Below are 14,918 nucleotides of genomic sequence, written 5' to 3' on the forward strand. Positions count from 1 at the left end.
AGGTTGGGACAGTTGGGGGTGTCCCTGCCATGTCAGGGGTGACACTGATGGGATTTCACCTCCTTCCATCCCAAACCATCCCAGTTTTACCAGCAGCTCCTTCCCCCTCTCTCCCGCTGTCCAACTCCCTCTCAAACTTTCAGCCACATCCCCATTCCTTCAGGGAAATTCCTGCCGTTCTCACCATCCCATTTCCACATTTCTGGGCATTTTCTGCTGATTTGAGCATCCCAAATTCCCAACACCCCATGTCCCTGTGCCACCGTCAGGGTGCGAACCCCACTGCGGGCGCTCCTGACTCACCAGCCCGGCATTCCTGGGAAAAGCCTGACTCACTTGAGCCCATTTGCCGGCTCAGGCTTTAATTACGGGCTGTGCCCATCTCGGCAGCGTGGGAACGGGAGCCATTAAAGCCCCTAAAAGCTCCCGATCATTCCCAATCCATTAATGTTTCTAATTAGTTAAGCCCGGCTCCTCTTTCTCTCGCGTTCTCCGAGCGTGCAGCCCCAGCTCCATTATATAATGTAATCCCCATTCCCAACTCACACCGGGCTCTTTATAATTTTTTTTTTTATATTATTATTATAATTTTATTTCATTCATCCGCATGTGCCTCATCCCCATTAGACAAATGGAAGAGAAGCTCAAATCAAACTTGGGCTCCCTAATTAACCCGAGCAACCCTCGGTGCTGCCGGGGCGGGGGGTTGGGTTGGGTTCGGGGGGACCCGCCGCCGTTTGGGGCGGTTTGTGGGGGGCGGTTAAAACCCCCCAAAAGCCGTTGGTGGGTTTGGAGCGCTCGGCTGCCCTTTCCCGGCGCTTTGAGCTCCGCTCCCGATCCCTCTGGTCCTTCCCTGCCAAGGAAACAATCTCCACGGCAACTCCAAAACTGCGGGCGCTGCCTCCGAGCTGCTCCGCGTCCCCTGCTCCCGGTGAGTGGCTCGGGCACGGCTGGCCCTGCTGGCCACCCCCGTGTCCCCTCGACCCCCCCCCAGGCTTGAAAATGGGGGGTCAGAGCTGTGGAGAAGAGCTGGAAGGGGTGGCTGGGTCAAGGAGCGTGCCCTGGGTTGGGGACGCGTCCTGCTGTCCTGTGTGTCCTCGGGGATGGGTTTGGATAGATCACAGCCACTCCTGAGATAAAAATTTTTGGGAGATGGGGGGATCTGTCCCCTCCAGGATGGCTGTGGTGTCGCCACATGGGCATGTCCCCAGCGCCACGTGGAGGGGATGAAGCGTCAGCCCTGTGGGAAAGGTTTCTCTAAGCTTTGGGGTCATTTTGGGGTTTCCTGGCAAAGCTCAAATCTGGAATAAATAGGATTAAAGAGCTGGAGGAGGAAATGAAGGGTCTGGGAGCTGAGCTGGGGGTGCTGGTGGGGTGACCCTCGCTGTCCCCTGTCCCCAGGGCAGGATGAAGCTGCTGGGGGCTGTGCTGGTGTCACTGATGCTGCTCCTCCCCGGGGCCCGGGGCAACCAGGACACGGTGCCCTGTGTCTTCGAGCCCCTGCGGGACAACGACCAGAAATTCTGCAGGTGAGAGAGGCTCCCTGGCCATTGTCACCTGGCCATTGTCACCTCCCAACCTGGCCATTGTCACCTCCCAACCTGGCCATTGTCACCCCCCAGCCTGGCCATTGTCACCTCCCAGCCTGGCCATTGTCACCTCCCAACCTGGCCTTTGTCACCTCCCCAACCTGGTTTTTGTCACCTCCCAACCTGGCCATTGTCACCCCCCAGCCTGGCCTTTGTCCCCTGGTTTTTGTCACCCCCCCTAGCCTGGCCTTTGTCACCTCCCCAACCTGTTTTTTGTCACCCCCCCAGCCCAGGCATTCCCTGTGTCCCCTCCTGGCCCAGCTCATTCCAGTGTCCCCCTGGCCAGGGCTGTTTCCCTCCTTTTCCTGGGAATCTCTGGAGTCATTTCCCTTTGGAAGTGACTTAGGCAGCCTCAGGGATGACAGAAGTGACAGAAGTTTTCCATGGAAAAGCTCAGAGGGAGGAGGGAGAGGTTTTTCCATGGAATCCTGGAATGGTTTGGGTGGGAAAAACCCACCCAGCTCCAACTCCAACATCTCCCACTGGATCCAGGGGGATCCAGCCTGGCCTGGGACACTCCCAGGGATCCAGGGGCTGCTCTGGGAATTCCATCCCAGCCCCTTCCCACCCTCCCAGCTGGGAATTCCTTCCCAAAATCTGCTGGAGAATGTTGAAATTCCTGCTGCTCCTTAAGAGAGGGAGGAGAGCCCCAACTTCCATTATCCCATCTCAGCATCCTCCCCAGCATTCCCAGCTCCATCCCAACCCCAATTCCCAGTTCCAGCTCCTTCCCATCATTCCCAACCCCATCCCAACCCCTATTCACAGTTCCAGCTCCTCCCCATCATTTCCAGCCCCATTCCAACCCCAATTCCCAGCTCCAGCTCCTCCCCATCATTCCCAACCCCAATTCCCAGTTCCAGCTCCTCCCCATCAGTCCCAGCCCCATCCCAACCCCAATTCCCACCTCCAGTTCCTTCCCATCATTCCCAACCCCATCCCAACCCCAATTCCCAGTTTCAGCTCCTCCCCATCATTCCCATCCCCATTCCAACCCCAATTCCCAGTTCCAGCTCCTCCCCATCAGTCCCAGCCCCATCCCAACCCCAATTCCCACCTCCAGTTCCTTCCCATCATTCCCAACCCCATCCCAACTCCAACTCCCAGTTCCAGCTCCTCCCCATCATTCCCAACCCCATCCCAACTCCAACTCCCAGTTCCAGCTCCTCCCCATCATTCCCAACCCCATCCCAACCCCATTCCAACCCCAATTCCCAGTTTCAGCTCCTCCCCATCATTCCCATCCCCATTCCAACCCCAATTCCCGCCCCAGCTCATCTCCCCCATCCCGTTGTTGCAGGGGGGATGTGGAGATCATCTATCCCGAGATGGGGGACGTGAGCTGCTCCTACATCCCCAAGTGCCAAAACTTCCGGCAGCGCCTCAGCCTGGAATGGGGCGAGCCCCGCGTGCGCTTCCCCTGGGCCAGGAAGGTGAGAGGGGCTGGGACGGGACTGGGATTGGAATGAGAATTGAAATCGGGATTGGGATCGGGATTGGGATCGGGATTGGAATGAGAATTGAAATTGGGATTGGGATTGGGATCGGGATTGGAATGAGAATTGAAATTGGGATTGGGATTGGAATGAGAATTGAAATTGGGATTGGGATCGGGATCGGGATCGGGATTGGAATGAGAATTGAAATTGGGATTGGGATTGGGATCGGGATTGGAATGAGAATTGAAATTGGGATTGGGATTGGAATGAGAATTGAAATTGGGATTGGGATCGGGATCGGGATCGGGATTGGAATGAGAATTGAAATTGGGATTGGGATTGGGATCGGGATTGGAATGGGAATTGAAATTGGGATTGGGATTGGGATCGGGATTGGAATGAGAATTGAAATTGGGATTGGGATTGGAATGAGAATTGAAATTGGGATTGGGATCGGGATCGGGATCGGGATTGGAATGAGAATTGAAATTGGGATCGGGATCGGAATGAGAATTGAAATCGGGATTGGGATTGGGATCGGGATTGGAATGAGAATTGAAATGAGAATTGAAATCGGGATTGGGATCGGGATTGGAATGAGAATTGAAATGAGAATTGAAATTGGGATTGGAATGAGAATTGAAATCGGGATTGGGATCGGGATTGGAATGAGAATTGAAATCTGGATCGGGATCGGGATTGGAATGAGAATTGAAATGAGAATTGAAATCGGGATTGGGATTGGAATGAGAATTGAAATCGGGATTGGGATCGGGATTGGAATGAGAATTGAAATTGGGATTGGGATCAGGATTGGGGTCAGAATTGGAATCGGGATCAGGATTGGAAGCAGGATTGGAATCGGGATTGAAATCGGGCTCGAAATCGGGATCAGGATTGGGATTGGGATTGGAATCGGGATTGGAAGCAGGATTGAAATCGGTATCAGGATTGGGATCGGAATCAGGATTGGAATCAAGATTGAAATCAGGATCAGAATCGGGATTGGAATCAGAATTGGAATCGGGATTGGGAATGGAGTCAGGATTGGAATAGGGATTGAGATCAGGATTGGAATCAGGACTAGAATCGGGATTGGGATTGGAAGCAGGATTGGAATTGGGATTGGGATCAGGATCGATATTGGGATCAGGATTTGAATCAGGATTTGGATCATGGTCAGAATCAGGATCGGGATCAGGATCGGGATTGGGATCAGGATTGGAATCAGGATTGGGATTGGGACCAGAATGACTTTTCCTGGGATCGGGATCAGAATTGGAATCAAAATGAGGATCATGATCAGGATCGTGATTTTAAAAATAATAATAATAAAAAAAAATTTAGACAATTTTTCAAAGCCCTCCCAGGCTCTGGGATCTCCTGATGGAATTTGGGATTTGGGATCGATTTGGGATTTGGGGATCCCGGTGCTGCCGTTCCCTCCTGTCACCACCAGGTGGCAGCATTGAACTGCCCGAGCTCCAGCACCGCCCGGACTGGGAGGAACTGGGAAAAACTGGGAAGAAATAGGATAAACTGGGAGGAACTGGGAGAAGCTGGGAATAAATAAAGAAACTGGGAGGAAATGGGAAGAAATGGGAGAAACTTGGAGAAGCTGAGAGAAACTGGGAGAAACTTGGATAAACTGGGAAGAAATGGGAGGAACTGGGGAAACTGGGATAAACTGGGAAGAACTGGGAGACACTGAGAAGAAATGGGAGAAATTGTTAAGAACTGGAAGAAATTTGGAGAAACTGGGAAGAAATTGGAAGAAATGGGAGAACCTGGGAAGAAATTGGAGTAACTGGGAGGAAATGGGAGAAACTGGAATGAAATGTGGAAAATGGAGAAACTGAGAGAAACTTGGATAAACTGGGAAGAGCTGGGATAAACTGGGAGGAGCTGGGATAAACTGGGAGGAGCTGGGATTGCCGCGGGCTGTGCCAGGGACAATAAGGGTGTTTTGGGGACACCCCAGCCCCTCCCATCCCATAATTTCCGTCGTTCCCGGGCTCTGGAGTGTGAACGATCCGTTCTGGGAAGTTTCTTCCCCCTGCGGATCACAAGGTTGGAAGGAGAATTTTTGCTGCAAGGTGTTTGATTGATTCTTCCCCGCCGCCAAAAAAAAAAAAAAAAGCCCTAAAAAATTAAAAAGTTGAAAAATGAGAAAATTAAAAATGAGAAAATTTAAAAATTAAAACATTTAAAAATTTAAAAAGATTTAAAAGAGAAAATTTAAAAATGTAAAAATTAAGAAAGTGAAAAATTGAAAAATTGAAAAATTAAAATAAAATTTAAAAATGAGAAATTTAAAAATCCAAAATTAAAAAAAAAAAAAAGTTAAATTTTAAAATTCAAAAATTTAAAAATCCTCCTCACTGCTGCACACAGCCCCACCCCCACCTTCCCAGGAGTTTGGAGTTTCCCGGGGATGTGGGAAATTATTTTTCCTTTCATTTTAATCCTGTAGTTTCCATTTCCATTTATAAAAACACACCATTTCCTTACTCCTGAACCACTAAAGACCCTTTTAGATCACATTTCCCCCCCCTTAAACTCACCCTAAATCAATTAAGAACAACTGAGGCACAAAAATTGCTTTTATACTTTACGAGTGGTTATTTCTAAACCCCGAAAATCCAATTATTCCTAATTAATACCCTAATGAGAGTATAAAAATTTGGTGAAGGGAGGAGATGTCCATCCCCCTGGGCAGAGCTGGAGATGATTTTCCCATCCTGAAAAATCTCGGGGTTTGAGGATTCAAACTCGTGTAGGAAGTGTCAGCTCTCTGTGGAACACTTTGTCTCTTCAAGAAAAACAACCTCCAAAAAAGCCAAATCAGGAGTGTTTGTTTTTTCTCTCTAGAAATAATTTTTTTCTGAAGGGTGGAATGGGAAGTTTCCCAGATATTTGGGGTCACCTTTGTGCTCTTTGTCCTCAGTGAAGATGGTTTGGGGTGAAGGGGCTAGAATTGGGGTGGAATCTCACAAAGCTGAGCAGCAAAAGGATTTTAATGCATCATTTTAGGGTGGATTCAAATATTTTGTCATGTTTTAACACTGAGCTGTCCAATCCAGCTTTATCAAATATAAATTTGCTGCCCAAAAAAACCAATTTTGGGGCAGTTTTTAGTGCAGTGGGGTCACTGCTGTGTGTGGGGGCATCTCTGAGGAACAGGATTGGGGTGACTGCAGGGACAGGAGAGAGGTTGTGGATGGTTTGGATACTCTGGGAAAACTGTAACTGCTCTGTCCTGGGGAACTGGGAATGTCTGGAGAGCAGACCTGGGAATTTTGGGATGTTCCATCCATGGGAGATCAGCCCTGGGATGTTCAGACCAGGGGAAATGCAGCCCTGGGATATTTGGGATGGAGAATCCATGGGAAATGCAGCCCTGGGATGTTCAATCCATGGGAGATCAGCCCTGGGATATTTGGGATGGAGAATCCATGGGAAATGCAGTCATGGCATGTTCAGGATGTTCAATCCATGGAAAATGCAGCCTTGGAATATTCAGGATATTCCATCCATGGGAGATCAGCCCTGGGATATTCAGGATGCAGAATCTGTGGGACATCAGCCCTGAGATGGGATATTTGGGATTCTGAATCCACAGGAGATCAGCCCTGGGATGTTCAGGATGTTCAATCTATGGGAGATGCAGCCCTGGGATATTTGGGATGTTCCATCCAGGAGAAATGCAGCCCTGAGATATTTGGGATGTTCAGTCCATGGGAGATCAGCACTGGGATATTTGGGATGTTCAATCCATGGGAGATCAGCCCTGGCATATTTGGGATGTTCAATCCATGGGAGATCAGCCCTGGGATATTTGGGATGTTCAATCCATGGGAGATGCAGCCCTGGGATATTTGGGATGTTCAATCCATGGGAGATCAGCCCTGGGATATTTGGGATGTTCAATCCATGGGAGATCAGCCCTGGCACGTTCCATCCATGGCAGATCAGCCTCAATCCTCCCTGCAAAACTCTCCTGATCAACCCCAACCCCCCAAAGACCCCAAAACCCCAAACACCCACAGCACCTCCCCAAAAACCCCAAACTGCTGCCCCTTTGCCAGCCCAGGGGAAGCAGGAGAACATCTGGAAGGAGGGGAAACACATCCTCTCCCCCTGCCTCGATATTGCTGCGCTCAAGCAAAAATAAATTGGAAAAGAAAATTGGCCCTTGCACCAATTTGGGGCAGTTTGTGGATTGTGCAAACCCCCGAGGATGATGGATCACTGCATTAACCCCAACCCTGATTCCCTTTTATTGCCACTCGTGGTGGCAGACAGAAAAACAGATTACACTGGAGATCAAATCGATAGGAACTTTATTTACTGGCCTTTTAAAAGCAAATTTTCTGGGCTTTATGAAAACATACAGCAGATGCCAGGGATGGGGCTTGTCTCCTTGTTAAAAAGCAATTTTACCTGTGCTGGAGCTGCTACCTTGTACCTGCTCCTCCAGATTTGTTTTTATCCCAAGGTTTGACAACTTCCTTAGAGGCTTCTTTGGGCTGTGCCATCATTTTTTTAGGATACAGGGAATAATTAGCTTTTTTTTTTTTTTTTTCTCTCTGATAAAATCTAGATATAAAGTGTTTTTCTCAGGGTTCCTACCCCAAACCAAACTTTGTAAACTTGTTTTTGGCACATCCCTGAGCTCAGCTCCTTCCTGCTGCTCCTCATCTCTCTGGGATTTCCATGCTGGGATGAAAAGCTCCTCCATGGGATGGGACCCTCAGGGGTGGCTTGGGGCTGCACCCAGCAGCTTTTTGTGCCTAAATTGTGACCAGAACCCAGGGCTGGGAGTTGGGGAATCAGCACAGGGAGGGAAGAGCAAAAAATCCCCAAAATCCACAGAAAGTCCACTCTGGTTCTTTTCCCTGATTTTTTTTTCCCGTTTAGTGAAGCAGTTGGTGGCCTGGCTGGGGCCAGTCCCTGTTTGAGGACAAGCCCTGGTTGGGGACAGGCCTGATTTATAAAGGGTTTTGTGTTCTGGGGGCTGATTTCCCGTTATTCAGACGATCATTTGCGTGAGGAAATTAATGAATTTTCACAAAGGCAAGGGCAGCTCTGCTCCATCTCCTCTCCAGGGGTGGCAGGAGGGGACAGGGGACACTCAGCTGCCCGGGGAGGGAGGGAGGGACCCTTTTAGTGGCACTCAGGTTCCCTCCAAGCCCGAATGGAGAAGAGGCTGGGAAGCAGAAGATTGCTGACAGTTTGTGTATGGCTGCTGGCTCGGGGAGCCGTCTGGAGCCACCAGCCTGGTTTTTCTCCCTCTCCCAGTCCTCTCAAACAATGGGCAGCATTCCTGGGATTGCCGGGATTAGCCCCAGCCCCCGGGGATGAGCCCCTCCCCGGGCGGGGCTCCCATGCCCTGGGATCGCATTCCAGCAGCCCGGACTTCAGAGGGATCCTGGAGGGGGAATGGGGTGAGGGATCTGAGCCTCCCCAGGGCCCTGCCAGAGCTTTGGAGTGGGGTGGCAAAGCCAAAATAAATGTGTGTGCCCAGGGCTCTGCGTGCTGCCTCAGCCCTGTCCTCTGCTGACCCCCTGCTGCCTCTTCCATGAGGATTTATTTGGGGTTTAGTCGGGATGTGATCCCTCCCAGCCATGCACTGCTCCAATTCCCATCCTTTTGGGGAGCAGGGAGGTTTTTTCCCCTGGCTGGGAAAGGTTTAACATCACAGGGGGTGTTCTCCACCCAGCAGGCCCTGGTCCCACCCGAGGGGATGCTCAGGATGCTCAATCCATGGGAGATCAGCCCTGGGATATTTGGGATGCAGAATCCATGGGAGATCAGCCCTGGGATGTTCAATCCATGGGAGATCAGCCCTGGGATTTTTGGGATTCTGAATCCATGGGAGATCAGCCCTGGGATTTTTGGGATTCTGAATCCGTGGGAGATCAGCCCTGGGATATTTGGGATTCTGAATCCATGAGAGGTCAGCCCTGGGATTTTTGGGATTCTGAATCCATGGGATATCAGCCCTGGAATGTTTGGGATGTTCCATCCATGGGACATCAGCCCTGAGATATTTGGGATTCTGAATCCATGAGAGATCAGCCCTGGGATTTTTGGGATTCTGAATCCGTGGGAGATCAGCCCTGGGATTTTTGGGATTCTGAATCTGTGGGAGATCAGGCCTGGGATTTTTGGGATTCTGAATCCGTGGAAGATCAGCCCTTGGAATTTTTGGGATTCTAGATCCGTGGGAAATGCAGCCCTGGGATTTTTGGGATTCTGGATCCGTGGGAGATGAGCCCCGGGATGTTCAGGCTGTTTAACAACACCCCAGGGGTGTTGTCCCCCCACCAGGCCCCGTTCCTCCCGAGGGGAGCAGCAGGCAGCTGGTGCCACACGCCAGCAGAGCCTGGATCCGTGAGCAATCCTGGCAGCAGCGTCACTTCACATCCATCTCCTGACCCCCACACTGCTGGACCTTTCACCATCCTGGACAAACACCATTCCCCAAGGCAGGATGGCAGGGAAGCACCCCCAGGTCACCCCTGTGTGTTGGCATCTCCCACTCGCTCCTCAGCACAAAAAAAAAGAAAAAGAAAAAAAATGTTTGAAGCCGCCGCTGATTTTTCCCTTTGATCCCTGTAAACACTATACAGTAATCAAAGTTTAAGCTGCTTTGGGTGAAATAATTGCTTAACAATCATATAAGACAAAGTGATTCAACAAATGACAATTAGGACTTGTGATCTACAGAACAGATGCATTCAGTGTAGCATATTATAATGTGCTAATAGGAGATTGACAGCACAATAATAGGAGAGAACAGCCACTCAGCCTATAATTCCCAACCAAATGTGAGGCTGTCCACAGAGCTCAAATCCGAACAGGCTGTAAAATTAGAGGTAAGAAGGCACAAGTTTCACAAAGACTCATTAGCAGGTTGGCTGTGAATTTCCAAGGAAAAAGGAAAAAAAAAAAAAAATTCCTGCTGGAGGATTTACTGGCGAAAGGAAGGAAGGAAGGGGAGGGGGTTTAAGGTCGGGAATGATAAAATCCATCACAGCAGGCTCCAACAGGCTGGAGCTGAGGGCGGCAGGCAGGTTTTGGGGCAGAGGGAGGTCCCTGTGTCGTGATCGGGGCTCGCTCGGTGTCACCGCGACAGCGAAAAGCGTGAAGGAGCGAAATGAGATTGGGAGTGATATGAGCACGGAGCTCCGGCGGGCGTTCCCCACGGGAATTGGGCACTTCCCAAGCTTTAAACGATCCTGATGGGTGACAGGGCCACCCTTCAGCCCTGTCCATGGCGATTAAGGCTTGTCCTTCTCTTTGGGGACGTGTCGGTCCCCACAACCCCGGCAGGAGCTGGGATCCATCCCTGAACCCCTCCCCACCCCCTGTGTGTGCTGCTCCCTCCTTCCCCGGCAGATTTGGGGGCTACAGAGATCACAGGAACAGAAATTCCCGGCTCTGGTGACAAATTTCCAGCTCGTCTCGTCCCTCCCGTGCCCCGCGCACGTGTTCCACCCGTGTGGAATTTGGCCGTGTTTTATTATGAAATAAAACATGCCAGCAAATGCACTTTTTGTGCATGGGGGAGGATGAGGAGGTTTGGTAATTAAAACTTCCATCCATCAACGCTTTGCTCCCAGAGATAATTGTGTGGCTCCAGCAGATGCACGTTTTGTGTGGAATGAACCAGTGGGAACTGGTGCTGGTGTGTCTGAGGGGATAGGATGTGCCCAGGATTCCAGTGGAATATCCTAAAAAAAAGTGTGGTTGAGATTTTTTTTTTAGAATTTGTTGGGAATTCTGCTTTTTATCTCGGTTTATATCCACTTTATTTTCACCTGTCAATCCCAAAGCTGCAGGGAAGCACCTGCCAGGTGGGCATAAAAAAAAATTACATATTTTACATGAATTTTATTAATTGCAGTGCCAAACCGAGTTGTGTAAACAGACAAATCTGTGGAAAACAACCTGATTTTTCTTTCCCCTCGCCCCATCTTTGGATTTTCCCTGCCGCAGCCAGTGTGAGTGTAGGGCACTCAGAATTTCAGAGCCTTTAAGCCAGGGTGACACCGGAGAAAAATCTGCAAAGATCCCTCCCCTCACCCCAAATGCAGGATTTATGTGATTTATTTTTGAGGGGAGCCTGAGGAGGCTCAGCCCCCGCAGATCCCGGAGCCGGAGCCCGTCTGGGTTTCTGAACATTCGCGGGGTGATCGATGGCAGATCGATGAGCCCCGAGGGGATCTGTCACCTCCCCCGGACCCGCCCGGGCTCCTTCAAAAGCCATTAACGCCATTTGGGGTGGGCAGGAGGGTTTATAGCACCTGGCAGGTCCCTCCCCGTGCTCCTGGCGCTTGAAAATTTGAATTTATGGGGTTTGGAATTGTGTTTAATTAAGGGGGAGCTGGGCATGACTGCTCTTCATCTTCCTCATCTTCATCCTCCCCAGATCCTGATTCCGTGGAGCTTTTCTGCTCCACAGCTCCAGCCTTGGACTTTATTTGGGGTTGGGAAAAGCTCCAGGATGTCTGGAATATTGGGCTGGGTGTGTTGGGGGAGTCTCTGCTCCATCACTCTCCCTGCTCCAGGCAGGTGCTGCTCTCCTGGATTTTCAGAGGGCTCTGGGCTCCTGTGGGATGAATAAAAATCTGGGAATGAAAAATCTGGTGATGAAAAAAATCTGGGAATTGGGAATTGCCAAGTACTGTTTGGAAGGCCTCTGCTCCACAGCTCTGGCCTTGGACTTTTTTTGGGGTTGGGAAAAGCTCCAGGATCTCTGGAATACTGAGCTGGGTGTGTTGGTGATGCTGCTCCATCACTCTGCCTGATCCAGGCAGGTGCTGCTCTCCTGGATTTTCAGAGGGCTCTGGGTTGAATAAAAAACTGGGAATGAAAAATCTGGTGATAAAAAAAAAGCTCCAGGATCTCTGGAATATTGGGCTGGGTGTGTTGGGGGAGTCTCTGCTCCATCACTCTGCCTGCTCCAGGCAGGTGCTGCTCTCCCGGATTTTCAGAGGGCTCTGGGAGCAGCCAGGGTTCCTCTGGGATGAATGAAAAAACTGGGAATGAAAAATCTGGTGATGAAAAAAATCTGGGAATCGGGAATTTCCAGGTGCCGGTGGAGGGAGAGGAGCACACCCTGACCCTGGTGCCGCCTCCCGCGGGATTATCCGAGCATCTCCCAGCCCGGCTCTGGCATCTCGAGCTGCTCTGAACCCAAATTTTGGCAGCGGGTGCCGTTCAGCAGCTCTGCCAGGTCCCTTCCCGGCAGGGAATCCTGCTCGGTCCTGCTTTGCCGCTCCCAAAATCACCTCCCACCGCGGGGAGCACCCCGGGGAGCTCAGCCCCAGCCCCGGGCTCGCAGCATCATTCCCGGAGCCTTCCCTCCTCCCCTGCAGCATCTCCTCGCCGGCACAGGAGCCTTTTTTTCCATGGATGAGTAATTCTTCCCAATTTGGGGGCTCCTTCCTGCTCTCCTGCCTTTTTCCAGCTGCCAATCTCCAGCAGAAATTCCCCTTTTTTTTTTTTTTTTTTCCTTTTTTTTTCCCCCCGCCGGGAGGGGAGGGGGAATCTCGGTTATACAATCCGGGGTTGGGGCGACTATTTTGGATCCCTCCTTCCTGCCTCTAAATTGCAGCTCCGAATGTGACAAGTTACAAAACACTTGAGTCATTTCTCTCTCTCTCTCTCTCTCTCTGTGTCGAGCGCTGCCTTTCCCCCCCCCCCCACAAACGATAAAAAAAAACGATTAAAAAAAGGGGGGAAAAAAAATGAAAAATCAGGATGGGGATGAGGATGGGGTGGGGGGAAAGGAGGCTCCCAGAGTTCTCGGGCAGCCCCCACGCAGGGGGAATTCACGGGGCTGTTTATGTAAGATGCTCATGTTCTGCTGAGCTGCTGTCGATTCCCAGGAAAACCCACGGCTGCCCACGTAGGATCTCCCGAGCAGGGTTGTGTAACGGGGAGCCAGGAGAAGGGAGGGGGGTCGGGAGATCCTGCCTGGGTGGGGAAGGGGGGGAAAGCAGGGGATGGTGGAGAAAAAAGTGGGGAAAATGATGCTGGGGGGGGGGGGATCCGGCTGGTGGGATGTGCTGCCGGCAGGTTTTGGGGTGCTCGGAGCTGGTCTCACCTCTCAGCACAGATTTTTGGAATAATTGAGTCACTGGGTGAGTTCCCAGCATCCCTGTTTGTTTGGATCTCGGGAGGAAAGGGATGTTGGTGATGAGATTGAGTGCTGGGCTGGGTGGAGGAGGATCCTGAGCGCTCCTGGAGCTCGTGGGATCAGCACCGGGGGAAGTTTGGGGTGGACGTGAGCAGGAATCTCCTGACGGGAAAGGCTGTTAAAGATTGGAAGGGTTTGGGAATTCCCATCCCTGGGGGTGTCCAAGGGACACCTGGAGGTGACCAAGGTGGGAATGGGACACCCTCAGTGATCCTGAATGATCCAAGGATTTGGGACAAACCCTCACTGCCCCCTGTGCCCAGTGGACCCGCCCCACCAGCCTCAATATCCGAGGGAGGCACCACAGCCCCCCAAAATCACCATTCCAACACTTTTTTTTTCCCCCTAAATCCCAAAAATCCCGGATTGCTGGTGGCTTGTGCTGCTGCAGCCCTCTCGGGGTGCTGGGATGGGAGTTTTGTGTGCAGAGTTACATTTTTATCCCTATTTATTCATGCAGAGCCGAGGCGCCCTGCTCTCCATGAGAATGCTCCTTCATTTACATCCTCCCTCCTTCCCCACAACTGAACTTATCCGGGTTATTTTTATTCCTCAAGTGTATTTATTTTATTTTATTTTATTTTTTTAAGTTGGGGGAAGGAGAGGAGAAAAGGAAAAAAAAAATACAAAACCAACCATCACCACCCGTCTAAATTCACCTTATTTTTATTTCTATTAAAATTTCCCTTCAGGAATTTTGATAAGGGGAAAAAAAAAGAGAGAACCAAAGTTTGAGGATGAGGGGGAGGAATGTGTTTTGGGGCAAAGAGGAAGTTTAGAACTGTTTTTCTCTTAACTGGAGCACTTAGCTGCACTGCAAGCCATTCATCTTGTGCTTTAATAACTCATTTTCCCTGCGAGATGGGATATCACAGATGGGATATTGCTTTTATTGGGATCCCCCACCCAAGATGAATCTGCTTCCTCTAATAAAATACGTTTTCATTGGAAGTGAAATCATTTTCTGCACCCTGATTTTCCCTTTTATTTTGGGTGTTGAGCTCCTCTTTGCCCCAAATCCACCTCGCTGGCCTGGTATTTATTTATTTCACTTCCAGAACGATGGAAATAAAAATTATTTTATTTTCCCCCCATCCTGAGGGAACTCCAAGTGCTGCCATTCGCCTCCAATCAATTGATAAACCAGATATTTATGATTTATAGATGAAATTTTCCATCCCGGGGTCTCCCCTGCTGCAGAACCTGATGCATTTTTGGGGTGCCCACGGGGCTTGTGACCATTTTTATCCTTTCCCTGACACATTTTTAACACCAATTCATCCCCCGGGGCAAACATTTCCCCGAGCAGCAGCTTGTGCTTGTCCCCCCGGGGGGGTGTGACGAGTTTGCAGGGCTGGGGAAGGAGGTTTGGAAATCCTGGAAGGTTTTTTCTGGGAGCAGAGGGAGCTCTCGGCTCGCGCTTCCCGGCGCCGCCTCGCCGGGATTTAAAAAAAAAAGGAAAAAAAAAAATTCCTGAAAACAAAACTTCTCCCTTTGATGTCCGACTCGTCTCTTAACTACGCATTTGATCTCGGCATCGTCTCGGAGAGAAGGTTCAGAGCCTGATTGGGAATTAATGGGGAGCAGGAATTAATGGGAAACAGGAATTAAATTAATGGGGAACAGGAATTAATGGGGAGCAGGAATTAAATTAACGGGGAGCAGGAATAAATGGGGAGC

General features: G+C 50.4%; 1 protein-coding gene across 1 annotated transcript in view; it reads left to right on the plus strand.

Annotated features, from left to right (window-relative positions):
- Positions 1 to 1,407: 1,407 nt before the first annotated feature.
- PEBP4 (phosphatidylethanolamine binding protein 4) overlaps positions 1,408 to 14,918 on the plus strand; it is a gene marked incomplete at its 5' end in the record, with an annotated part of 73,690 nt that continues 60,179 nt past the window's right edge. Inside the window, 2 exons of the mRNA XM_079328776.1 lie at positions 1,408 to 1,529; positions 2,890 to 3,022. Of these exons, the coding sequence (XP_079184902.1) occupies positions 1,408 to 1,529; positions 2,890 to 3,022 (255 nt within the window). The remainder of the gene's footprint in view (positions 1,530 to 2,889; positions 3,023 to 14,918) is intronic.

This window comes from Erithacus rubecula, assembly GCF_903797595.1.
Source record: "Erithacus rubecula genome assembly, chromosome: 29".
Classification (NCBI taxonomy): Eukaryota; Metazoa; Chordata; class Aves; order Passeriformes; family Muscicapidae; genus Erithacus; species Erithacus rubecula.